At 36.7% G+C, this 26720-nt stretch overlaps 1 protein-coding gene and 1 non-coding gene across 2 annotated transcripts; one reads left to right on the top strand and one right to left on the bottom strand.

Annotated features, from left to right (window-relative positions):
* The first annotated feature begins 5464 nt into the window (after positions 1-5464).
* Positions 5465-18455, top strand: LOC110795937 (carbon catabolite repressor protein 4 homolog 1). Its single transcript, XM_022000973.2, has 12 exons — positions 5465-6200; positions 9171-9924; positions 11382-11468; positions 11727-11798; positions 11886-11972; positions 12094-12183; positions 16615-16668; positions 16767-16858; positions 16962-17076; positions 17155-17299; positions 17400-17553; positions 17963-18455. The coding sequence occupies exons 1-11, from the start codon at positions 6043-6045 to the stop codon at positions 17543-17545; spliced, it is 1800 nt and encodes a 599-aa protein (XP_021856665.1). The 5' UTR covers positions 5465-6042; the 3' UTR covers positions 17546-17553; positions 17963-18455.
* A 3675-nt stretch (positions 18456-22130) lies between these two features.
* LOC130462212 (small nucleolar RNA R71) lies at positions 22131-22237 on the bottom strand. The gene has a single exon (XR_008922330.1). It is a non-coding gene; the product is annotated as a small nucleolar RNA R71 (small nucleolar RNA).
* Positions 22238-26720: the final 4483 nt, after the last annotated feature.

Consider the following 26720-nt stretch of genomic DNA (forward strand, 5'->3'; position numbering starts at 1 on the left):
CGCATCGTACGAAATAAACATCGGACGAGCTTGCTAGACGCAAGGCCCAGCACGAAGCCAGGCCCACGCCTAGCATGCCCAGCGCGCAAGGCATAGCAGCAGCTGCCAAAGGCACGCAAGGCCAGGCCCAGCGCGCCCATGGGCTGCGAGCACTCGTGGGCTGCGAGCCAAGTCGTGGGCTTCTCCGCGCACGCGCGCGCATGGCCTGCGCTCTTGTGTGTCGTGCGCGTGTGTGTGTTGAAGTTCGTGCATGCATCGAATCCTTAAGCAATTAGGATTAGATTAAAAAGATTAATTTCCTAAAGTTACTAGTTTTAATTAAAGTCTAATTCTAATTGAATTAGATTACTTGAAACCTAGTAGACTTCTTTATACCCGGCCCTATTAATATGTGATGGCATTCACAATTTATAAACACATAATTTCAAGTATTCACATAGTTTTAAGGATTAAAACTAACATTAATTTGCCACAAATTATTCGAATAACATAAAACCTTAGGTGCAATTCTAGTTAATTAAATCTAAGGTGGATCCGAACGTGTTGTGGACTATCTACGGAGGGACGACACTTGGAGTCCTAAACTTGTTCTTGTTCGGTTCGGGAGCAGCTAGGGAAGGCACGCTTCACATGTATGTATCCTAAATTATGCTAATTGTTATGTGGCATTTAATTTGGATTCCGGCTTAATGGTTTTTCCGCATGAAATATATATGCTTTATATGTATCATAACCTAACAATTAGTCCACTCACCGAAGGCGGTGGGAACTCCTCGTAGTAGAAGGATTTCATTTCTATCCTCTAATGAAGCAAAATCCAGAACAAAATAACATTCATCATGAAGGAAACATTTATGGTAGTAACCTAGTTCCATTCCTTCACAATGAACCTCATTACATAAGAATAGAGATGTCAATGGGGCGGGGCGGATGCGGATATAGGTCCCTCCATCCCCATCCCCACCTAGAATTTTCATCCCCATCCCCGCCCCATCACCCATGGCGGGTACAAAATTCATCCCCATCCCCGCCCCAACGGGTGTAAGCTAAAATCCATCCCCGCCCCGCCACCCAACTGGGTATCCATCCCCGTCTTATCCCCGCTTCATACCCGCGCTAATACCCGCCTAATTTTTCTTATTTAGCAAACATTTGCCATATATACGAAGTAATTAAAGTTAACTATAGAAAAAAAATACCTTATGACTAAAGTAAACTATATAATCGAAAAAAATACTCGTCATAACAAAAAAAATCCAAACAAAAAACATAAAAATCTCACCTAAATTTATATTATCACATAAAGATGCAAATAAATCCAAATTCACCCATCACCCATGGCGGGTATGAAGCGGGACGAGTGGGGATGGGGCAGGGCGAGTGGGGATGGGGCAGGGGCGGGTGGGGATGGGGCGGGTTCAACATAAAATCCACACCCGCCCCATCACCCATGGCGGGTACAATTTTTATACCCATCCCCGCCCCATCACCCGCCAAACCTACCTCCATCCCCGCCTACTTGGGGCGGATGCGGGGCGGGTCTCCCACAAAACCCGCCCCACTGACATCCCTACATAAGAAATGGTTGGATTTTCCCCAAGCACAAAAATCACTACTGCATTTTCCCATTTCCCATTTAGCAGTACATTTATCAATTTCAGCTTGCTGTAACTAAACAACAACCTTTCCCTCAGTACATAAAGGAGCAACATAGGTCAGTGCTTGCACTTTTGCAGCAAGATAACTACCCTTGAACATACTAGACCAGGTTTTAGGAGGTTTCTGGACATTATGGTCTTATGGACACTAGAATCAACCCCCATTTGAAATTTTCTACTAACAAAGTGCACAAAAATTAGATCCAACAAAGCTACCCAGCTCAAGAATTGCATCCAACATTCCAGTACGAACTAGCCTATTAGCTAGATTGACCTTTTTCAACAGAAAATAGAGAACACATTAAACTCATGAATTACCTCTTGAATTCTAATCGGAACAGGTCCAACACTAGGATGAACCAATTTTGGGCCAATAAGTGACTTAGGTTCGTGCAAGGGATCCTCGACCATGGCAATGATTGAGGTTTGAGTGTTCTCCAAGCTTCACATGTGAGTATTAGATTGTTGTTCAATGTTGACCGGAGAATAATATCCATTGTTACCGGTTTGGAAACTTGAGTTGGCTTCTTCTTCCTCCCCATCAATGGACGTAGGCACAAGATAGTAAATTGCCCTTATCGTACGCCGCTCACCACGAGAGAGAGAGAGAGAGAGAGAGAGAGAGAGAGAGAGAGAGAGAGAGACCAAACTTATTATAAACTTTTTGCCTGCATACAACTTCAAAATATTCTATTATTCAACTTTGAGTTGGTAATAATTTAGGGCTCATTCGGTATCACTGTGAGTTTCCAATTTTTTGTTTTTTGATTTAAAAGTCATTTGATTTTAGATTGAATCGTGAACCAAAATATAGTCATACCTATAGTAATCATGTTGATTTTGAAAACTGACAACAAAAAACTTAAAACTAATTTTTGTGATTTTCATATTTTGGTTTTTAGTTTTGCAAAAAACCAGAAAACTAAAAATAAAAAATGATACCGAATGGGCCCTTAGTTTTTCACTCAACATTCCAAAACTGTACTTGCTAGTAAAAAAAAACTTTTGAACGGAATGAATTGATTATAATTTGTCTAAAGACGACATTATTTAAAACAACCATAATTTGTCTAATAGTACAAGATGGACCAAACTATTATGTACTACTCCCAATTAAAAAGAAACTATTTCTTGTATATTAGTTGAAACTATCTTGTAGTTGATCATTGATTCATTGCTTTGATGAGGGAGAATAACGCAAACCAATCCATAACTTTATTAGGTTTTCGATATACATGATGAATATTAAGTATATTACAAAGTTTCATAAAATACTCTTTGTACTAGAATCTCAATTTTCTTTCACTGAAGATGTCGATGGTAAAAAATACATCTACTTATTTTCATTTTTAACCAAAACTTTTCACAAAAATTAGAGTTAGAGCATGCTCCCTCTGTCCCTAATTGTTTGACCCATGCACCAATGATGCTTTACTAAGAACTATTTGTGTGGAATTGAGAAGAATTCTAATTCTAGAGAGAGGGGCTCTCCCTTCTCTCTAGAAACCCTAGCCCCAAATAAGAAAAAAAATCTAGATCTAACCCAAAGCCCTCTCAAATTCAACCACCTTCTTAGATATTCTTCTTCTTCAGTTAATCATCTTCAAGACCCAGCTTTGCTTCCTCTTTGTCTTTGGTTTGAGTTATCAAATGGGGAAACACTTTTTTGAGCCCAAATCACCCGAACAAATATCCAAGTGAGTTGTTAGATTTCGATCTGAAACTCAGCTACTCGTTGGTTTGGTTCGTATCTTCGGACAACAGAAATGTTCTCGACACCACCAAATCCGAAGACGGTGGCTAGAGCCCAGCCGTCCTCTTCGTCCGGCTATCCCATGTCGGTATATTCTTTGTTGCCAGTTTGGTATCCATGGTTTTTGTCCTCAATCGGACATACCAATTTTCCGTTACCATCATGACCATTGTTTCTTCGTTCCCTGTTCAGATTTGGTTATGGAGTTCCTTTTCTTAAGAATCTAATTTGGTATCTCTTTATCTTGGAGCTGTACATTGGACTCCATTTTTTCTTCTCTTTTTCATGTAATTATTACTTGTATATGTTTAGATTTAGTTTTAGCTAGATTTGGTTTCTTTTTGTTAGGTGTAGTGCAGTAGTACTAATAACTCCGGCCTTTAATTGTGTTGGTCTTGGCCTCGGAGCACTGTTATAGGTCAAATATGAGAGTAATTTTTTAATAGTGTAGTGTTTCTTGCCCCCTGTGAAAGACTACGTGAAGATTTCTTCGGTCGGGTCTAGGGAGAGGCGTTTAGTGCCGCGACAAAATTAGATGTAGGTGTTTTATGGCGCTCTCCAGTTCTGTATTTTTGTTTCTCCGATGCTTGTATCTCATCATTGATTAGTGCTTCTTAAGTAGACACTATTTGGTTTCATTTCCTTATTAGAAAAAAAAAAGATTGTGTGGAAATGAGAAGAAATAACGTGGTGGCCCAATTGTATTTTATGTGAGAGTAAATTGTGGTCCATTGAGCTTTTATAGTAATGCACTTCATCCGATTCTTTTTAGTCACAACACTTGCTTTTCCCGCTTGCCAATACATATCTTGAACAATTAATATATTTAATAACCGATAAGTAAAATTATAAAAAAATTGATTTTCGCAAAATATACACTAAGACGAATCTAACAAAAATACCACATTTTTTTTTTTTTTTTTTATAAAGTATAGATCATAATAAATAAATAAAGTAGATTATGTGAATAATGCAAAAACAAAGTGTTGCAACTATTTTAAATCCGAAAAATACTACATAACAATATTTTAAGAACGTGCTATCAGCGCGTCTCCTGTGAGACCAGTCACACCATCAACTTGATGGTGTGACGAGCGCGAAACCAATAGCGTACCTCCCCTAAAACTATATAAAAAAAAGTAACAGATCTAAACTATAGAAGTAACATACATAAACTTAAAAAAGTACCTCCTCTAAAATTATATATAAAAAAAAAGTAACATGTCTAAACTATAGAAGTAACATACCTAAACTAAAAAAGTACCTCATCTAAAATTATATAAAAAAAAGTAACATGTCTAAACTATAGAAGTAACATACCTAAACTAAAAAAAATACCTCCTCTAAAATTATTAAAAAAAAGTAACATGTCTAAACTATAGAAGTAACATAACTAAACTAAGAAGATATCTCCCCTAAAACTACTCCGTATAAAAAAAGTAACATGTATAAACTATAGAAGTAACATACCTAAGCTAAAAAAAGTACTTTGTCTAAAATTATAAAAAAAAAGTAACATGTCTAAACTATAGAAGTAACATACCTAAACTAAGAAGGTATCTCCCCTAAACCTACTCCGTATAAAAAAAGTAACATGTATAAACTATAGAAGTAACAGAACTAAACTAAAAAAAGTACCTCCTCTAAAATTATATAAAAAAAAAGGTAATATTTTTTTTTTTTTTTTTTTTTTTTTAATAGGTAAGAAGAATGGACCCTAACTGAACCAGCACCTAGCACAGGTTAACCAGTCCAGCTCCGCAGGTCATCGCTTGAGCCACTCCCAAGCATTTGGCAGTTGATGGGGCTCGAACTTGTGACCTCCAAGTCACAAGATGAGTTCCCCACCAACTCGCAAGTGTGAACATACCTAAATTCGCAAGTGTGAACTGGTCTCACCATCAGTTGATGGTGAGCACAGTCTCATATAAGAATTTGGGTATATGAATGGGGCAAACAAAAAGAGACTATTAACCTAAAATGAGAGAAAAAGGAAAACCCAAAAATTTCAAAGAGACAAAGTTGTCCCTCAAAACAAATTGGCTTTCCCTCCTCTCCCAAAATTTTATCTCTCTCCTCAAAAATCAAAATTCCCCAATCTTATTCCTAATATAATGGAGAGACGACCAACACAAAAACAATTCGAGCGACTTCTTACTTCCTCTGTAAAACCCTAACTATCCAAATCCCCCATTTTCTCTCTCTGAAACTCTCTCTATCTCTCTCCCTTTTCGTCTTCTTCCCTTGAAATTGAACTCTCTCTGTTCAATTTTCATCCAGATTTCGATCGTCCTGATAATTAATCGATCTATACCTAATTGATTGATTTTTCCTTCAATTCAATTTCATCGTTTTTTCCTTTGTTATTTTTCTGGCGTTCTTGGATCTTTTTTTTTCCTGTTTAATTTGGGGGTTGCTGATTAATTCTAGGGTTTCGTTGAAATTTTTTGGTTGTTTATTAAAAAATTAATCGAGGCTGGCGAGTTTAGAGGTGTAGTAAATGGCGGATCCGCCTGGTCTCCGCCTACCATTTCCTCGGTTGGAAGCCATTAGAGTTCAAAATTTAGGGTTTCGAAGCTTTCATTTGGGGAGTTCCAAGTTATCTTCTGTGATAGAAAGAGAAGAAGAAGCATGCTGAGCGTGGTCAGGGTGCACCTCCCGTCCGACATTCCCATTGTAGGCTGTGAGCTTTCACCTTATGTTCTACTTCGAAAGCCCGATAAGAGTGTCATTAACGACGATGTTCCTGAGAATGCTCCAATCGACGGCCAGTTTTTGAGATATAAGTGGTAAGTTATCTTTTTAATTATATAACTGTTCATATTTTTATAAATTGAGATGCTTTTAATGGGTTATAATATTTCTTTGTTTTTGTAATTTTTAATTATTTTTGAAAGCATTGCCTTTTATGAATTTGATTTTATGAATTTGAATTGTGTTGTTTTTGTTTTTAATCCAATTTATTTCAAGTTTCCTGTCAAAGCACGAATATTTTCCAAAAGAAATGCCATATTGTTTTTGCATCGTTGTTAATTTGATGATCTAGCCCCTCTTAAGAGAATAAGTTATTGCTGAATTGGAACTAGGTGCATTTGTTATGCCGTTAGCTTTGTGTTTACTAGGGATTTGTTGCTTAATTTGCTAAGATTATCATGGAATTTGCACATTTGATATGTGAATGATCTGGCATTTTTGTACTTGATATCCTTTCAACTTCCAAGGGTAATTTGATGTTCGTCATGGACGATGGACGTGTGTTACATGCCAGATTCTAGATCAGCATGAGCGAATACCGATTTTTTGGTTGATTTTTTCATCTAGGGGATCTATTAAAAGCCTTTAGATGCCAATCAAACTTCGTGTCTTGATTCTTACTGAAGAGCTCCTAATTCTAGTTTGCACTACCCTGTTTAGTGTGTTTACTATGTCTTCCCTATATGCATCTATTTTGGAAGCTGAAGGCTGCCTATTAGTCTTGAAATTAGGAGTAGAGCAAAGAACCTGGTCTTTATAAATTATAAGGCTTTTATTTCTTTAATGGTGGAGCTGATAGTGATAGTGAGATAGCATAATTTTGAATTGTTCAAAGCTATGTATTCCATCTCTTCTATTATCTCAAGTTTTCGTGTTCGACACTCGAAACTCTATCAAGGGTATGCAATTCTTACCTGACATAATTACTTTTTCCTAGACACCTTAATTATATTGATCCACATGTGTAAAGTAAAACATAAAATAGAGGGGCATCAAAGTGTCATGCGATATTTTCCCGGTAGTAGCAAACAAGTTGATCTTAAATGTGAGTATTTGTATTTGAAACACGGAAAGACATAGAGAAAATTTTAGAATCCTGAATATTATTTACTAATTCCCTGTCCATGCATCCAAGTCCAACTCTGGACATGTTGGACACCTGTTCAAAAATTTGAACTTTGCTGTGTCCGACACTTGGGAATGTATCCATGCTTGTCTGAGTAAAATAAGGTCAAAGAGTCTTTTAGGATCTGCCATGCATACTTTTTTGTATGATGACAGTCTCTGTCAGGAACATGTCCAGCATCTGCTCTCATTTAGAGAAATCAAAGGCCGATTACAGAATTGATTGTTCATTAAAAAAAAGTAACGGTTTGAATGGCTTACACTTTGGTAAATGCATACTCCATTAATTAGAAGTTAAAAGAAGATGGGGAGTTTCCATGGAATTGAATGGATTGAAGACATGAAAAGAGGGTGAATTTAATTCCCAATTTCCCAGAACACCGAAGGAAGGAAAATTGACTTTTAAAGGATATTTCGTTTTGGGCCCTCTAAAATATGGGGCCCTGTGCTATTGGGCTGTTTGCACACCCTTATCAACAGGCCTGGTTTCAAATTCAAACAGTTTGTAATTGCTGATTGGGCTACAAGTAGTTGCCTCTCTTTGAATTTATCCTTGATGCTATGACTAAGTGTTTGAATATATGCTTACACATCTAATATCTTGCTGAAAATAAGAATAATTAGCCTGATAGACATTGCATACGTAGAACAGGGAGTATATTTGATGTGCACTTTCTAAACAAGTTGTACACTTGCAGTACACTGTTGATTTTTCTGTTTCAGTCGGAAAGGTCAATATCAGTACCTTTTAGTGGATATAGTGAGGCATTGGCTGTGGCACTTGCAGATTGAGAAGCTTGCGCCTTATATATCCTTCAAAAGAAAACAGGAGGGAGTAGGGGTCTGGCCACAATCGGAAAAGAAATATTGGCTAAATATATCCTTCAAATGCAAGGGCGGGGGGTAGTGGAAGGAGGCATTCTGGGAGGTTGCAATTTCATGCCTTTTCTGCAGTTTCTTGCCTGAACCCTAAATGATGGATGCTCTATCATAACTGGATAGATTTTTTTGTTCATGAACATGAATAGAGAAGGTTTCACAAACCATAATAAAAGAAAATGAACATACAAGAACAATTGTTCTTATGTTCATGTTCAAGATTTTTGTTAAGTGGGTTTCAATTTATTCAAACTTGTAATTTGAATACTTTTGGTGGTTCCTTGTCCTCCAGCCATATTATATATTCTGCTGCTCTAATAAAATTTTACTTATAGTATAAAAAAAGATCTTTGATGTTCAGATTCTTTTTTTTTGTTTTTTTGGTTTAATTCACCTCTTGTCTTGCAAGGTTGTTTCTTTTTCAAGTATCATAAGATGGAAACCTTGCCTTTCTGCAACGAAAAAAAAAAAATATTACAACCTTCTTACAAGCCATTACTTTGTCCAGGTCCAAAAAGGCTAAGTTCCTTTTTTTCTAGCATCAAAAGATTAGAGTTGAAGGGAAAAAAAATATTTGACTTGGTTCTTGGTGGTATTAGTTTGTGTCTCCCTATTCATGGTCAATGTCTCAAGATCTTCTTTGTAATTCCCTGTATAGACTGTTATGTGTAAATTGATGCAGTATCAGTTGTTCAGGTATCTTTTCTTGGCCATCTGAGTGGGTAGGTTGTTGATCTTAACATAGAGCAGCATCCAAAATGAATTTCTATGAATTGGTTAGGGGATTACGGCTCTCTGCCTAAACTACAGTTATCTTAAGCTTAAGGAAAGTAGAGAACAGTATCTGGCTATAAATGGATCATTTGTGATTGTGTTTTAGATGCAAATTGTCCTTTGAAGGATCTTTTCTGGTGATATGAATATTAATCAGCATGGCAGTGTTTAAACTAATTGCGTAGCTCTCTTACATTATTCCTGATCTATGTATATGCTGGGAACAGGTATCGTATACAGAGTGACAAAAAAGTTCCTGTTTGTAGCGTCCATCCAACTGAGTCAGCCACTCTACAGTGCCTTGGTTGTGTCAAGGGAAAGATCCCTGTGACTAAAAGCTACCATTGCTCTCCCAAATGTTTTTCAGATGCCTGGCAGCATCATCGTGTTTTGCATGACCGCGCTGCCAGTGCTGTGAATGAGAATGGAGGCGAAGAGGATGAATTGTTTGGACGCTTCAATAGCTCAGGTTCTGGAGTTCTGAATACTGGCTTGCCTCCTTCTGCATCAAGTCCCAACTTGACGAATGGATCAACACCGTTGTATCCTGCTGCTGTTACACAAAGGAGTGGTGGTGAAACATGGTTTGAAGTTGGCCGTTCTAAGACATATACACCTTCTACTGATGATATTGGCCATGTTTTGAAATTTGAATGTGTTGTCATAGATGCTGAGACAAAACAAACTGTAGGACATCCTATGACGCTTACCACATCCCGTGTCATCCCTGCACCTACACCAACTCCACGTCGCATGATTTCAGTTAGTGGCGCAGATGTAATGGGACATTTGGATCCAGATGGCCGCATTTCATCTGCCGGGACCTTTACCGTGGTTTCATACAATATATTGGCTGATGCTTATGCCACTAGTGATACATATAGTTACTGTCCTTCATGGGCCCTTTCTTGGCCATATCGTAGACAAAATCTGTTACGAGAAATTGTTACATATCGCGCGGACATTGTATGTCTTCAGGAGGTACAGTTATTTGCTCTTAATCTATAAGAGTCGTGTTTTTGCTAGTTTGTCAATTAAATTGTTTATGAATTTTTGTCTATATGCATCTTTTACTGGTAGGGTTATTTAATACTTCCTCACTAATAGTTGCAACATTTAGACTTCAACACTATTCACAAACGTTCGTTTGATTCTATTTGGTGGCTTATATGTAAGGCAAAATATAGTCATGTGAGATCTTCTTAGATTCATCTCTATGTTAAGCTTTTATTACTTTTACATATCTACAATTTGTGATAAATAGAGTTAAAGTTATGCAATGACAAACGTGAAAAGCCAGACGTTGCAACTAAAAGAGAACTGAGGAAGTAATTGTTAAATACTTTTGTTTTATTAGCATTGTGGTCAACCTTTGAGCCTTTGGGGAGGTCTTGTTGCTGATGGCATTGTCTTTTTGGTGTTAGTCTTAGAGTTAACTGCTTTTGTAAGGAAGTGAGCTTGCAAAGAAAAGGGGATAGCGTCTTATATCCTAATCATTCATTGGTCAATTAAATTGGGGTACAGGGAAGGGCAATCTGTGAAGAAATTTGTGTGAATGTTCTTCCTGTTCCAAGTCTGCCGGCTGCATAAATTATCAAATTTATGCTGTTGTAAGGTTTGGGATTGGAGATTGGAGGTGATTTTGCATGTTTTGTATAATTTGTACCTAGCAGCATGCTGCTGTATGAACTTTGCAGATGTCAGGCTCGTTGATCTGGAGTCTGAGTTGCTACATAGTTATTTGCTGTATCTTAATTTCAGATTTCATAACTCGTCTATATTTGAAAGGATTAGGGTGTGATCCTGTGTATGAATGCAATCAAAAGAAGAACCTGCAGTATTTTAGTATTTGCTATAACAAAATATTAGTTGTTTTGTCAAGTATTATGATTAAAAACATAAGTTATTCTACTATAAAGAACTAACTTAGCATGTATGTCAGTTTTATATTTAATTTTTATACTTAATGATAAAATCGTAACTACCTTAAACTAAATTTTGAATGCACATAACAATGTCTAAAACAACTTTTTGTTAATGGATCTGGGATTTCATTGTTCTAGTAATAGACTAGCTTTCTATGCACGCTATGTGTGCTTGTAATTTAAAAATGCACACACAATTATACTTTTACCTTTTTATTTGAGTTTTTTTTTGTAGTTTTAATATTTGGTGATTTTGGTAAATATCTTTGAAATAGATTTCCTTTTATGTTGTATTATAAAATATTTTTATGTTTTTATTTCTTATTTAAGTGAAGGGGAAAGTAGGCAATTACTATTTCGACGCCGCCTCGGGCGTTCCCTTATATAGTAGAGTTGTTCTGGAATGCTACCAGCACTTTGAGACATAGTGCTATATTCTCCAGGTTATCACTGTTGAGATATTTATTAACATATCTTGCTTGCTAATGATGGCAACAACTATTTCTTTTGCAGGTTCAATTTGATCATTTTGAAGAATTCTTTTCTCCCGAACTTGACAAACATGGCTATCATGCTCTTTATAAGAGAAAAACTTCAGAGGTATACAATGTGCTACTTCCTCCGCATTTTAATATGTACTGTATTGACTTTTGAAACTATTCACATATGTTCATTGTATTAACTTTTTATATTTTTCTTTACTTGTACACAATAGTGATATAATTATTGAAGTTATGCGCAGAACGTTGAAAAAAAATTGTAGATCTATTATCATAAAACGAATGAAGTACTCTGTATATCTTTTGAATTCTTTTCTTTTTAAACACTCCCTTGACTTCTTTTTGATGCTTTCTGTAGGTTACGCATACAGTTGATGGCTGTGCCACGTTTTTCCGAAGGGACAGATTTTCCCATGTAAAAAAATACGAGGTCTGTTTTTCTTTTTCTCCTTTCTTACTGTCGATCTTTTTATGTTTCGGCTCTGCTGCATTCTGAAGATTTTAATCATGATTACAGGTAGAATTCAATAAGGCTGCCCAGTCTTTAACAGAGGCTGTAGTTGCTCCTGCCCAAAAGAAATCAGCTTTAAGTCGACTTGTCAAGGTTAGCTTAATGATTCTTGGTTTTTGATTTTTCTTATAGTTTGAAATTATTAATCGCATTTTCGTTTCACCTGTATATATGTTATGCTCGGACTTATGAGTTCTCTTGATTCCATTTGTAGGATAATGTAGCACTAATCGCTGTCTTGGAAGCCAAATTCAGTCATCAGGGTGCAGATACAACCCCTGGAAAGCGACAACTTCTTTGTGTTGTGAGTACCGTTTAGTCTTGTAATCGTAGTAATTACAGATAATATTTTTTGTGGAATCATGCACACTTCATGAAATTACATTTCATCTTGGGACTGTAGGAGGCATTTTGTTGGACCACCATTGATGTTGTTAATTGAAACCAGTACATGCATGTTGTGATATCTGAAATGTGTTGCTATTGAGGTATCAAAGGGATTCCATGACATTACAGTGATTAGCTTTCTCATCATTTACATCTCAAATTTAATCATTAAAAAGTTCAATTTTATGTGTTGTTGAGTTGCTAATGTTCTGGTTAATATTCCAGACTTTATTTATGTCTCCATTGTAAGGCAAGCAAAATTATATGTGATGCAGTAAATCTTTGATATCAACCTTAATTTCTCTAATCTCACGCTTAATGACTTGTGAATGTTGTGGATTGAATTTGGTATCTTTTTGCTTGCAAGTCATGACCACATTAATTAAATATAAGGAGTAGTGTTGTACTTATATTATGTATATCATACTACCCCCATTTATTGGCGGGCCCCTTGAGACCTACTATGTTACTCGGACTCTTCGTTTTACCTCAAGTACCCGTGTCGGATCCTCGACACTTGGACATGGGTATGGACACTCCGACACTTCATTTTGGTCAAAAATTAAGGAAATTTCCTCAATTTAGCCGTGTCGGACACTTGGACACGTACCCGTATCCGACACTCATACCCGAGTCTTAGTAACATAGGAGACCTATACCTATATTTTTCACGTAGACCGGGATTCGCCCTTGATCCATTGCCTTCTTTTTAGACCCTTACCCAGATCCAATGGGTCCGGCGTGTCTTGGGTCTAAAATGGGTGTTGATTATTATTAATCTTTTACCTTTATTGTCCTTATATTTTTGCTAGGCCAATAATTTCACCATCATATTCGTGCATAAAATATCACAAGTTAATACACCATATTTCCCATACAATCTAATGTCTAAAATATGCCTAAAAATAAACTTAATATATTTTATTAATTTATGGGTCGCTAGACTGGACCTGGGTCTCAAAATATTTATGGGTCCCAACAATGTCTGGGTCGGGTCCTAGACTCATGCCCATCCCTATTTGCGTGTTGTATAAAAGAAAGACATTAGGTCATATTAGATTTGTTTCAATTTGTATTTTCATAATATCAACATTTTATACTCCCTACGTGTTTATTAATCGTCGTACTAAGTTTTTCACGGAGTTTTATGCGATAAGTTGTTGTGGGCTTATCTATTATAGTTTAATAGAAAAGTAGGTGGGGTGGGAAATAGTGGAACTTTTTTAATTAAACGCGAGAGGATGTGGGGTCATAATTTTGGATAATGGAAAGAGTGAAATGATAAAATATTAGTGAGCTCATGCCATAGAAGGAAATATGACAACTAAATTGGGACATGCGTAAATGGAAAGTGTGACAAATAAATTGGGATGGAGGGAGTATCTTTTACTTCTAAACATTGGAAAATATTAGTAACTCCGTATTTTAATAATCAGTTTCACTTTTTAAAAGCGGTCATATTTGAATGAGTTATACTCTCTATTTTTGGTATGTCATGGTCTCTACTCCTAATTATACGGAGTATTAATCTTTCTCCTCCTCCAATGATCCTCACACTTACTCACATCCTCTTTTTACCACAATAAATAATTCACCCACTATCAATTTATTACAATAAATAATACAATTTTTTATATCCAATAACCCTGAGGTTTAACTTAATTCACCATATACCCTCGAGATATATCCTTGTGTTTTCAGTAATTTACCATATACCCCTGAGTTTTGGAAAATTGGCATGACATGACCTTGCCGTTCACTCCTTAATTCTCTCATTTTTCATCTTTGTTTCTCCTCCATCTTCATCTCTCCCTTCATCGTCTCTCTCCACCTTCACAAGCATCTCCTTTTAACATAATCTCCTCAATCAAACAAAAACACTCGACGACGTTACCTGTGCCATTGGAATCTCGCCGGGAAACTCTCCTCATTAGCGAGTGATAAAACTCTACAACCTTCGACACTCCCTACACCTCTGAAGCCCTAACTTTCGCTCCCTTTGATCGAGCAAGCGACGGTGGCCATCTGAAAACGAGGAAGATGAGGGACAGGGACAGAATAAGAACTAAGGTTAGAGCACTTTAACGGGGATTTAGGTAATCTCAGAATTCGAGATCGAACAAGCGGAGACTCGGAAGCATCCACCGTGTACGACGGTTTAAACGGTGGATGCTGGTGTAGGAATAGCTAATCATTATTTTTGACACTATTTTCAAACACCTTACCGACCATGGCCGAGGAAATAGTAACACTTGACTTACTAAAACTTAAATTTTTAAATCAAATTAGATTTTCCAAAAGCTTTACTTAACCCTTTAATTAACCCTTGAAATATTTGTGACGATGATTACTGTTTAACATCCTCATTTTTTGACAAACTCCGCAATCTTTGGATCTCTCTCTCCTCTCCTGGTCAAATCCCTCCTTCATGAGCTCCCGCTTGTGAACAAGTTTCTCATTTTCGACACGTAGCTCTACAATTTAATTATTTAATTATCTACCGCTCTCTTTCCGACTTTCTTGAGGCCATCTCCACCTTAAGAGAGGGCACAATGGCGATGGTACGAAGGCGACTGCTCCACGATGTAGTAGTTGCTGGTAGATGAGTTGGGTTTTAATGCGAGGCGCGCTGAGGTGCAAGGTGTTTGGCGCCAATGCCTTTTATGGTACGGGCGAGGCGATTTTGATAAGACGCAAAAAGGCCCACCTTGAGGAGCTGAGGTGCAAAAAAGCGCAACCACCACATACCCCCATCCCCGAGACACCATTTTCCCACAAATGTTTACTTTTTATTAGGGTCGCCTCACTTCATTGAGGCGCGCGTTGGGAACTCCATATCACCTTGGTGCGCCTTGAGCCTTTTTATACATTTTTGGGTCTTCCACGAGTTTAACGAGTTCGGTGATGTCAGGGGGTTTAACGTAGGTAAGAATAGCGATTGTGGTGTGACATTAGGTATAATGAAGGAGGTGGTCGATCCGATGGTGGAGGTGGGTATAGTGGTGGAGCCGTGGAGGTGGTGTGTTTGGTATGTGATGGAGGTTTGGCTCCATATTTTCGTCAACGTTCGCTCCGACGAATTGTTTTCTGTTTGGGAGGAGAGAAAGAAGGCGTGTATGCTAGTGGTTGGGGTGAGGAAGAAAGTGGGGTTTGTGGTGGTTGAAGAGTGACGTTAGTGGCGGTGAAGTATGGATGGAGATGGGCGTTGGGTACTTGGGTGAGGGTGTGATTGAGGATGAAGGTGGAGGAGGAAAATGCGTAAAGTAACGGAAAATTGATGTCAAGGGCAAGTTGTTAAATTTTGAAAATGTCAGGGGTATATGGTGAACTTATGAAAACCTCAGGGTATATGGCGAATGGCGAATTACTGAAAACACGAGGGTATATGGTGAATTAATTTAAAGTTCAGGGGCATGGTGAAAAAACCTTACCCACTTCCATCTTATTTTATTAAGATCAACTCACCCTCCAAAAACCCTTTATCGGTCAAACTGTAACTTATTAATATATGAAGGAAGTAACAATAAAATCAGAGACTGTAAATTGCAAGTGTTGGTAGAAAAAATAAAATAAAATAAAGGTAGTGTTATATTTTCTAGTTAGCTGGCTGTAGTACATGTATTTTAAGGTGAAGGAGTATGAAGTATTAGACTACATGAGAACATGGGCAGGTTTCTAGCAGTCATAGGGAAAGTCAAAGTTGTATCTGCATTAAATTGATGTGTTTGTATATCCCCTTCCAATTTGTACATTGTGGCACTGTACGATGATGTTCCAGTTTCTTGGTGTATTTTAATTGGTTATTTGGAAGCTAGTAATATACTTCCTCTGATTTTCAATACTCCCAACGTTTGGACTTTTTACACTATTCACATATTGTACTTTGACTATTGTTGGTGACTTATATGTAACATAAAATATAGTCATGTGTGATCTTGTTAGATTCGTCTCAATGTGTATTTTCAAAATATCAACATTTTATAATTTTTGCTTAAATAGAATTAAAGATATTAATGATCAAAGTTGTGCATTGGCATGCGTGAAAGTGACAAACGTTGCGAGTAAAAACAAACGGAGGAAGTACATAATTTAGTCTGCCTCATCAGCCTTTAAGACTGCCAATCTCTGTATTCTGTTTTTTAGATCTTTATTTGATTTTAGAGGAATTGTAACTTGTTCATTGTAATATCTGTATTCTGTTTTTGGGATCTTTATTTGATATCAGGGGAGTTATAACTTGTTCATTGTTCTTTTCTTGTCACGTAGTCCTAGGTTCAGAAAATTTTAATGATCTGATATCTGTGACTTCTAAATACCTTTTCTCTTTATCTTTGGCGATTCGGTTCAGGCAAATACACATGTAAATGTGCATCAAGAATTAAAGGACGTCAAACTCTGGCAGGTATGCGACACAAATATTCTTGTTTTTTTTCCACTTTTGTCTGACTGCAGTCCTTTTGAAGATTATTGCATAATTTATCTTTTGCTTATTGTGTTTAGGTCCATACTTTGTTGAAAGGGTTGGAAAAGATTGCTGCCAGTGCTGATATTCCAATGTTGGTGTGTGGAGACTTCAATTCAACTCCTGCAAGGTCTGTATGCTGCTATCTTGATAGTTGTGAGTTCAGATTTGCCGCTATCATTTGAAATGTTAAAGAGGAATATATGAAAACGCATTATTTACCTTCATTACAGTGCTCCTCATGCGCTTCTTGCGATGGGTAAAGTTGATCCACTACATCTCGATTTACAAGTGGACCCTTTGTTAATATTGCGCCCTCATACTAAACTAGCACACCAGCTTCCATTGGTAACATTTCGCTGCCGACGTTGTTTGATTTGTATTTTCATGGCTCAGATTTAATAAACTCCGGTTTGCAACTTCCAGGTCAGTGCATATTCATCCTTTGCAAGAGGGATTGGCCCAGCTTTAGAACAGCAAAGGCGGAGAATGGACCCTTCTACAAATGAGCCCTTGTTTACAAACTGTACTAGAGATTTTATAGGGACCCATGATTACATATTCTACACAGGTAATAATTGATGCTTATTGTACTGTTTTCGAGGCTTCCTTTGTTTATATCATATTTGCGTTTGAGATTAGCTCATCCATATTTATGATTTTGGTTTCAGCCGACTCTTTGACGGTGGAGTCATTACTTGAATTATTGGATGAGGATAGCTTAAGGAAGGATACAGCCCTTCCTTCTCCAGAGTGGTCTTCAGATCATATAGCACTTTTAGCTGAATTTCGTTGCAAATCAAGAATTCGGCGTTAGCACTTGGGGTATGCGACATGTTCACATGTTCTCTTTAGTTCAAACAAAACATGTTTTCTCTTTAGTACTCCCCTCGTTCAAATATTAACTGTAACAAGGTTACTCAAGCTTTTAGGAAGCGGGAGTTAATGCATTGATACTCAAAACTGACTAGTTCATGGATATTTGAAATGGATAAAGTTGAGTAGTTAGTTAAGAAAGTAGGATTGGAGCAAGTATCTATTGCTATTTTCCCGTTGATTTTTCCCCCTTCAGTAATTGTTTTCGCGTGGTTTACTGCATAACTAGGATTTAGAGTTCCTGGGTGAATTGAGCTTTAGATATTATACTCTGCAAATATCATTTCAAAATTTTCTCTGTTTGGTTGAGATGGTTGCTTCTGTTTAGCTCTGCTAATGAGTACTCTTCTATCAACAGGCGGCCTGGAAGATATGTTGACGAAAATTAACGAGTTGATGAATATATCTTTTTGGAAGTCATTGTATGAATGGTGGATCAGGCCTGTGTGTTCTTCCCCAGGTATTGTCACCTCATGGGGTTTCCAATTCCGGCTATGATCTGCCCTGTATCATGTCACCTTGTCCCATAGAAAATATGATCCTATTCAAATTTTCTTTTTTACAATAGAAATTATCACAGCTTATCTGTGGGCTCAATGTGAGTAGTGATGATGTTTTTACTCTGTCAGTTTCTACAACAGCAACACAATAGCTTTGCAATTCAGATGGGCTTTACATCTTTAGGTTTTATGTATTTTTCCTTAGAGTGGGTAATAGTCCTCCCCATTTTTCTCAGTACAAAAGCAAGATAGCAAAGATACAGTTGATCTCGTCTGCTTCTGTCAAAATATAGTATAATTAGTCATCTCAGTTCCTTTTGAAGGTGCAAAATACCACCTGATTTTTTACAAGTTGTTTCTTGTCTTGTATTTGATAATTTTATGGTGCTCATGCAAATTGTTCTGTTCCTTGTTCTCTTTTTGTTGAACCCTTCCGACCACAATGGGAAGCGGAATTTCATTGAATAATAACCATATTCAATGTTCAGGAATGGTTTCCTTGGATGCGAGTGTTTTAGTATGTTTGGAAGTCTTGTTCATATTCAATGTTCAAGAATGGTTCTCTTTTTGTTCATATTCAATGTTCAGAAATGGTTTCCTTGGATGCAAGTCTTGCAGGTTTTTTATAGCTTTTCTTAAAGTTATATCTGTTATGCATTAGCAGACTAGCCTGTCAGATTGAACATTACAGCAGTTGAAACCAGTCTCTTTATTGGTTGAAAGTCGAGGTGACAAGGTTGTGATCGAACTATGTGCAATTCTGTTGCTGTTTTTACAGATACTTGATATATTTCAGATTTTAATCAAATTCAACCTACATGTTTATATAATATCTTAGTTCAGACAGTTTGTTTTTAGTTACGGTTTTTGTTTGTTAGGTGCTGAGGTCGCACTAACAGTGATGAGTTTATGCGTAATTTTCCAGTAAAGGTTCCATTCTAATGACAGGTAGTGTGTATGTAACTATGTATCCCTAGGTGTTTGATTTTCTTCTATTCTTGTGACGATGGTGTAGGGGGTTGAAAATCTCGATTGTTTTTGAATTCGGAAAGTTTTTGAATGGTGAAGTTTTTGAAGGGAATTCGGAAAGTTTTTGAATCGTCTTGGCGACTTGTTGAAAACACCAAACTTGAACTGGGATATAAAAATTCATGTATGAACAATGGCTTGATTTTCTCTATCCAGGCCCAAGGGGAGTCACTTGGAGTTCATGGTTATAAATACCCTAGTTTCTACATTTGAAATCTTAGAAAGTTCATAAGCTCCTACGGTCCTTTAACATGTATTTTGAAGGAGTCCCCACCAAATAATTTATGGTCTATATGCAAATATTATAAGACTCGATAGAGATACGGGTTCCGCAATGAAACTCTTATTCGGATTAATAAGGTGTCTGTGAATCAATATAGGATTTTTTTTCGTGCAACAATCATAACTTGCTTGAAATTAGGCGAGTTTGAGCACGCTTGAAATGAGAACATTTGAATATAGAATAATATCTTATTGGTGATCGCTTCTAGTCCGGTTTTCTAAAATAATACTCCCTCCGTTCCTAAATAAGTGTCACATTTCAATTTTTGGCGTTCCCTTATAAGTGTCACATTTCTATTTTTGAACATGTACTTTTTTCACTTTTCCATACACTTTTCATACTTTTCATACACTTTTTTCACTTTTCTATAAATCATAATTACTTTTACTTACACATTCTACACTTTTCCACTTTTCAATCCCCACATACACTTTTATTTGTACTTTATTCAATTAAACAATTATCTACTTTATCCTTTCCCCAAAAAAAGCATTCCCAATCATTAACTCTTACACACTTTAGAATTTTATTAATTACCGTGCCGGAGCCCAAATGTGACACTTATTTAGGGAACGGAGGGAGTATATTATTAGGTGCGATGGAACTTTGTAGGTCTTTCAATTAGTATTTGAAAAGGTGATACAAATAAGAAAAAACATATATCACAAATGTACATAGAAATTAAATTATACAACAACTAGAAAGACCAAGTCTAAGTGTAACTGAATGAATGGAAATTGCAGGAATTGAATGAAAAGCTTTTAATAAGGGAAAGCATATGTAATTGTCGAAAATTAAAAGATGAGTTTGAAAAGTTGAAATTCGAAGAATATGAATGTTCAAGAATGAAATCTTACTATTAAATTCTTCGAAAACGTGTACTAATCTAACTTTAAAGTGAGGTTGCTTACTTAAAGTATCATTGTTTTGAGTTAGAAGTTGGAATTTAAGTTGGAAATTGATTTGAATATTGAAATTAGGACTTGAACTTGAAAAGATTAGGAGACTTAGCATTGAAAGAGAGATATTTCAAGTATGAAAATACCCCACTTTCGATGCTCCTAATAACGGAAAAGTTATAGTTTAAAGAGAGGATGTTCTAATTCACCAATAATGAAACTTGATGTTCTCGTTTGGAAGACGGATTTGCACATTTTCAAACATCCTTGAACATTTTAAAACTTGGAAAATTGGAATTGTATGATGATTGTTGTAAAAGATAATTTCATAGAGCAAAATCCCTAAACTAATCATATGCTTTGAAAATTTTGAAAAATCAAATCTTTTTGAAATTGTAAAAGGAGTTTGAATGATCATTTGGAGGAAACATTCAAGTTTGATGTTCCTCCAAAGAATACTCTTATCTTTCAATCAAATTTCGAAGCTTTCACTCAATTCGTCGCTCATAATTTCGGTGTTAATTCATTCCCTATCTTATTATTCTAGATTAATTATGTTTTCAATTAATATGTTTGCATTATTTACTTCAATTATGCGTGAAGTTTTAATCTAGGGTTTTGGGAATCCATGAGCTATTATGAAGGGATGATTGATTATTGTTGATTGTTGTTATTATTGGTTAGTTTCCTATTGATTGATTTCATTACTATGCGATTAGATTTGCGCAAGTTTAATTGTTATAGTCAAGCAATGTCAAGTTAAAATTCGAGAGATGCAATTTGATGTTTAGGCTAGTTTCAATAGGTAGGATTGTGTTTGATAAATTGCGAGAGCCTATTAATTCCAATTCTATGATTTGTATCGATTCGAGAGAGCATGCTAGTCAGATTAATTGTTTTATTGACTGTTAGTGATTGCTTATCCCAGATCATTGTTCATTAGTGAGCCTATACCCTAGGCCTTTGATTTCCCCTTGTTTAATTATTGCCGTAGTTTAATACTCAAACCAAACCATACTCTTGTTTCCCCAATAGTCTAGACCTTTTTAGTAGGGGAAAGAACGTTGTTTCCCTGTGGATTTGATCTTGACTTCCCTTGCTATCTAGTTAGTGAATTTAGGTTTATCTTTGATTAGGTGATACGACTTTAGCCTATCAAATTTTGGCGTCGTTGCCAGGGAAACGGTTTAATTTGCTGCTATTAATTGTTTGTTCTAGATTATTTACTACATCTCAAGGGATTCCGTTCCTTTAGATCGGATCTCACAACTGTTTGTTAGTTTTGGTTGTCTATGCCCAGGACCGTAGATACTAGTGATCTTACTGCGTTCGATCATAAACCTGAAAGGACCTTTTGTAATCAAACAGTTGGGAGACTATTTTGACTCTGAATCCGATCATCTTGTTGGCAATTTTTTCCTACAGATTCAGAGATGGGTGACAAAACAGAACCAAGGCTTACGGATTACTCCAAGACAAGTCTTTCCGTGCTACCCAAGGCAATAATGCCTAATATTGTTGCTGACAGTTTCAAAATTGAGCTTGCTTTGATAAAAACGATAGAAAGGCATCAGTTGGGTGGGGAGAAGGGTGAAGACCCTAATCTTCATATTCAGTCTTTTACAATATTGCTCTACTATCAAGAAGAAGAATGTGTCTGCAGACCAGACTATGGAGATGCTTTTCCCAATTTATTTGAGTGGAAAATCAAAGTTATGGATTAATGGGCTAAATCGAACAACAATGAAAATCACTGATTGAGAATCTTTGGCCCTTGCGTTCTATGTGAAATATTTCCCACCTGAGAAAACAACTCGTCTAAGGAGCCAGATTATTGCTATCACACAACAGGCCGGTGAGAGATTGTTTGAAGTCTGGGAAAGGTTCAAAGATCTTCAGAGAGAGTGCCCACACCATGGTCTGCAACCGTGGTTTTTGATCCAACAGTTTTATAATGGTCTGGGTAACTATTCTAGGCTTATTCTGGATTCTGCTGCTAGTGGGAGGTGTATGCAACTTCATGTGTCCAGGGATATGGAGGTGATTGAGGAGAGATGGCCATCCATAATTCCCAGTATGGGAATCCTAGGGGTCTTCCCAACAAGGGTGGTAAGCATGAGATAAATTCTATTGAACAACTTACTGCTCAAATGACTGCTTTACACTATAAGTTCGATAATTTGCAAGCTACATCATCTCAATCTGCTCAACCTCTTAGTGTAGCTGCAATGAATGCCCAAGCCGTGAATGTCTGTGATAGTTGTGGGATGTCTGGCCATTATGCACAGGAGTGTAGAAGCTCCACTGAGCAATGTAACGCATTTCAGGCCTACAAGCAAAACAACCCGTACTCTAATTCTTATAATGAGGGATACAAAACTCTAATCCCCTACTATCTTACATGAGTACTAATGTTCAGAATCCACACCAGATTCAATATCCCCACCACCATAGCAACAATATCAACTAAGGATCAATTATAATCATCAACAAAGTCCGGCGGAGCACAGACACAGACTCCACCATCAGAGCCTCATGCCCCTAAGTCTGACCCTATGTTATAATATGATGCTCCATATGCAAAAGTCTCTTATGGAAAATGATGCAAAAATTGATGCTCTTGCCGCTCACAACAAGATCATTGCTAATCAATTGGCCCAGATGGCCACTACTCTTGCAGGGAGAACCCAAGGGTAACTCCCCTTACAGCCTGAGAATAAAGAGACTGCAAATGCTATTACACTGCGGAGTGGACATGGGTATAAAGTCCCTTCTATGCCTGTTGATGATGATTCTAGAGTGTCTGCTAGTGGTCCGGTTGAGAAAGTAACTGAAGAGGTAGTCATAGAGAAGATAAATGCTGAAAAGGTAGTCCGTGAGAAGGAGGTTGCACCTGAGGTTAATAAGGGGGCCGATATTCAAGTACCACCTATTGACTCCCCTTCCCAAACCGTCAACTCAAGAATAAGCTAGACAATCAATTTGGTAAATTCTTGGATGTGGTCAAAACTTTGCAGGTAACTGTCCCTTTTACTGAACTAATTCTATAAGTTCCTGCCTATGCTAAATTTATGAAAGATATTTTGATCAGGAAACATACTTTCTGTGAGGTTGAGACCGTGGCTTTTACTGAAGAATGTAGTGCTTTATTGCAAAATAAGTCTCCACCTAAGCTTAAAGAGCCCGGGAGTTTTTCCATCCCATGTAACATTGGCACTGTTTTTATTGATAAAGACTTATGTGATCTAGGTGCTAGTGTGTCTGTTATGCCTTTGTCTCTCTGCACTAAATTGAACATGGGTGAGTTGAAGGTTACTAATATTACCCTACAAATGGCTGACCGTTCTGTAAAATACCCATTAGGTGTTTTAGAAGATATTTTTGTTAGAGTAGGTAAATTTTATATACCTAAGGACTTTATTGTGCTAGACATGCAAGAGGATACTCAAATTCCCATTATTATAGGCAGACCCTTCCTTCATACGACGAGGGCGATTATTGATATGAAAAATAGGAAATTGACTTTGTTTGTGGGGGACGATAAGGTGACTTTTAGTCTGAATAGTGCCTTCAAAATTCCTATGCTTAAAGAACAATGTTATCGAATTGATGTGGTTGATTTTATTGTACAAGATAACGCCTCTCAAGTCCTTGAAAGGGATCCTTTGGAGACAGTGCTTTGTTGTGAATCTTCTGCAGGTGATAGTAGTTCTTGGAGCGCTGAAGTGGATGCTCTGTAGTTGGGTCTTGAAGGTGAGGATCTTGGACCTAAAGAGAGCACCAAATTAAAGAGGTTAGTTCGGCCCGTATGTTCTGCAAAAGAGGTAATGTAACACCCAAAATTTGGACCTTTTATATAATAAAAAAACTCAGTTTTTATTCCATTAAATCATCGTCCAAACCTTGGGAGTGTCACTGCTACATTTATTCTCCATAGAAAATAAAAGCAAAGCAACAAAACAATTTAAAGCCATTAAGTCAAAATTAACTAAGTGGTCTAAAAGGTGGCCCATAAAATATTACAATCAAACCCCATAAAATAAATAACAAAATCCAACTTAAACTGAAATAGAAATTGTCCCTTGACTAGGTGGTTATTCTAAGCGTCTCCTCACTCGTAGCCAAGTACCTTTACCAACCTGCAAAAATAAATAGAAAAGAGACAAACTCCCAAAAATCAGATAAATTGAGTAATTCCAACTCCATCCCGTAAAATTAATAATTTTAGTTTAAAAACGTTTTGAGTACATAAAATAAGTAATTAAACAACAAGTATCAATTTAATAATTCCATTATTAAACTTATCACATAAGATGAATATTAATTAAGTGAGGGAAAGAGAACGCTAAGGATCGCGCGTAACTCTTGAAAATGGCCAAAGTAAGATGAGTACATAATGTCCCTAGTGTGCACACCCCTAACTAATTGACTATGGGTCTCCGTGACCGCGCACCAATAGAATTAGGAGGAAGACTAAGCATAAAGTTTAACAGAATAATAGAAACCTACTAAAAGCCTACCGGGTCTCCACTAAAGTGCACCTATAGAACAACATCTAGAAGGACAACCTGTTCCTAACCCTTACGCCAAGAGAACCACTAGTTCAAAGTGCGTGCGTGTTCAAGGTAATTTTCGATGTCCATCATCTTTAGGTCCCGTTAGAAAAATATATTTTATACATGTATATGTGTTATTATGTGTTAAATAGATAAAGTGTTGGGTATATAAGCTATGTACTTTAAATCTATTAGCATATCTAGTACTTCGTATTAGTATTTTCTTTTTATGATAAAGATGATGGACATCGAAAATTACCTTGAACACGCACGCACTTTGAACTAGTGGTTCTCTTGGCGTAGTCCCTAGTAGCCTCCGTCTACGGTTACACAAAATTTACGAGCTTAAATTAGTGTATAGTAGACAGCTTGTTAGAAATAAAATCTAAGTTAGTACACGCAAATTAGTATTTCAAGAAAGCCGCTCCGAAATTTTCCTTACTTCCATACCCAAACAATAAGGAGTAATTAAATTATCTTATGACAATCAAGACCAAAATAGTGATTTAGATAATGAAATCCTTTAAAACCAAAATAAATTTTTATTATTAAGACAATCAAATGCTTATTCGTACATGATACTGCAATTGGGATCAACGGAACAAAAGTCCATGTTTTGATTTGAAAGTAATTTTGTTTTTATAAATCAAGGCATAATATAGATAAGGCACGATATAGATAAACAAAGCTAGTCTAATAATGCTCGTAGGTTTGCTAATTGATGGAAAAGAAGTCGATGAGTATTAACAAGAATAAAACCACCTATTTTTTTTTTAATAAATCACTGCACACCTGCTAATCGGCTATACTACTACCTACGAACTAATTCAAAAAGGAAACAAGAGGAAAAGTCCAAAACTCAAAATCATAAAACTTGAAGGTAAACTCATTACTCGTCGAGAAGAATGGTTTTGATGATGATGATACTATGGTGGTGGGCGGAAGAGATGCGTGAGGCCAAGGTTTATTGTAGTTTTTTTTTTTTTTTTTGTGTGAGATTTGAGGGTATATATAACGTATGGTTTAACTAGGAGACTTAATTTCAGAAAATTTATAAAATAAATCTGAAAATATACTTTTAAATTTGAAACTCATTAAAACTGTTACTTTATTTGTAAAATTATCTAAAATTACCAAAATAATTTATTAGAAAATACCCGAAAATTCGGGGTATTACGGGTAAAGAACCCCGAACTCAAACCCCTTCCCTCAAATCTGAAATATGTATATCTGGATGATGAGGAGCTTTGCCCTGTGATTGCTAGTACTGCACACAATAATGACCAATTATCTCAGGTTCTAACTGTGTTGAAAAAGCACAAGAAAGCCATTGGGTACAATATTGATGATCTAAAGGGTATTAGCCAGGACTTTTGCATGCATAGGATACATTTAGATGAAAATAAAAAACCATGCATTCAACCCCAACGTCGTCTAAACCCCATTATGCAAGATGTTGTAAAAGCTGAAGTTATGAAATTGCTTGATGCGGGTATTGTGTATGCTGTGTCAGATTCTAAGTGGGTGAGTCTGGTTCAGGTACAAAGAAAAGGGGGACAACTGTGGTACGAAATGAAAAGAATGAGTTGATCCCAACGGGTAGTTACAAGATAGAGTATGTGTATTGACTATAGGCGTCTGAATGTTGCTACTAAGAAAGACAATTCCCCCCTTCCCTTCATATATTGATCCGATGTTAGAGAGATTAGCATGTCACAAGTATTTTTGCTATCTGGATGGTTATTCTGTCTTTTTCCAAATTCTCATACATCTAGATGATCAGGAGAATACCACTTTACTTGTCCCTATGGTACCTTTGCATATCGTAGGATGCCCTTTGGGTTATGTA

Source organism: Spinacia oleracea, chromosome 5 (assembly GCF_020520425.1).
Source record: "Spinacia oleracea cultivar Varoflay chromosome 5, BTI_SOV_V1, whole genome shotgun sequence".
Taxonomy (NCBI): domain Eukaryota; kingdom Viridiplantae; phylum Streptophyta; class Magnoliopsida; order Caryophyllales; family Amaranthaceae; genus Spinacia; species Spinacia oleracea.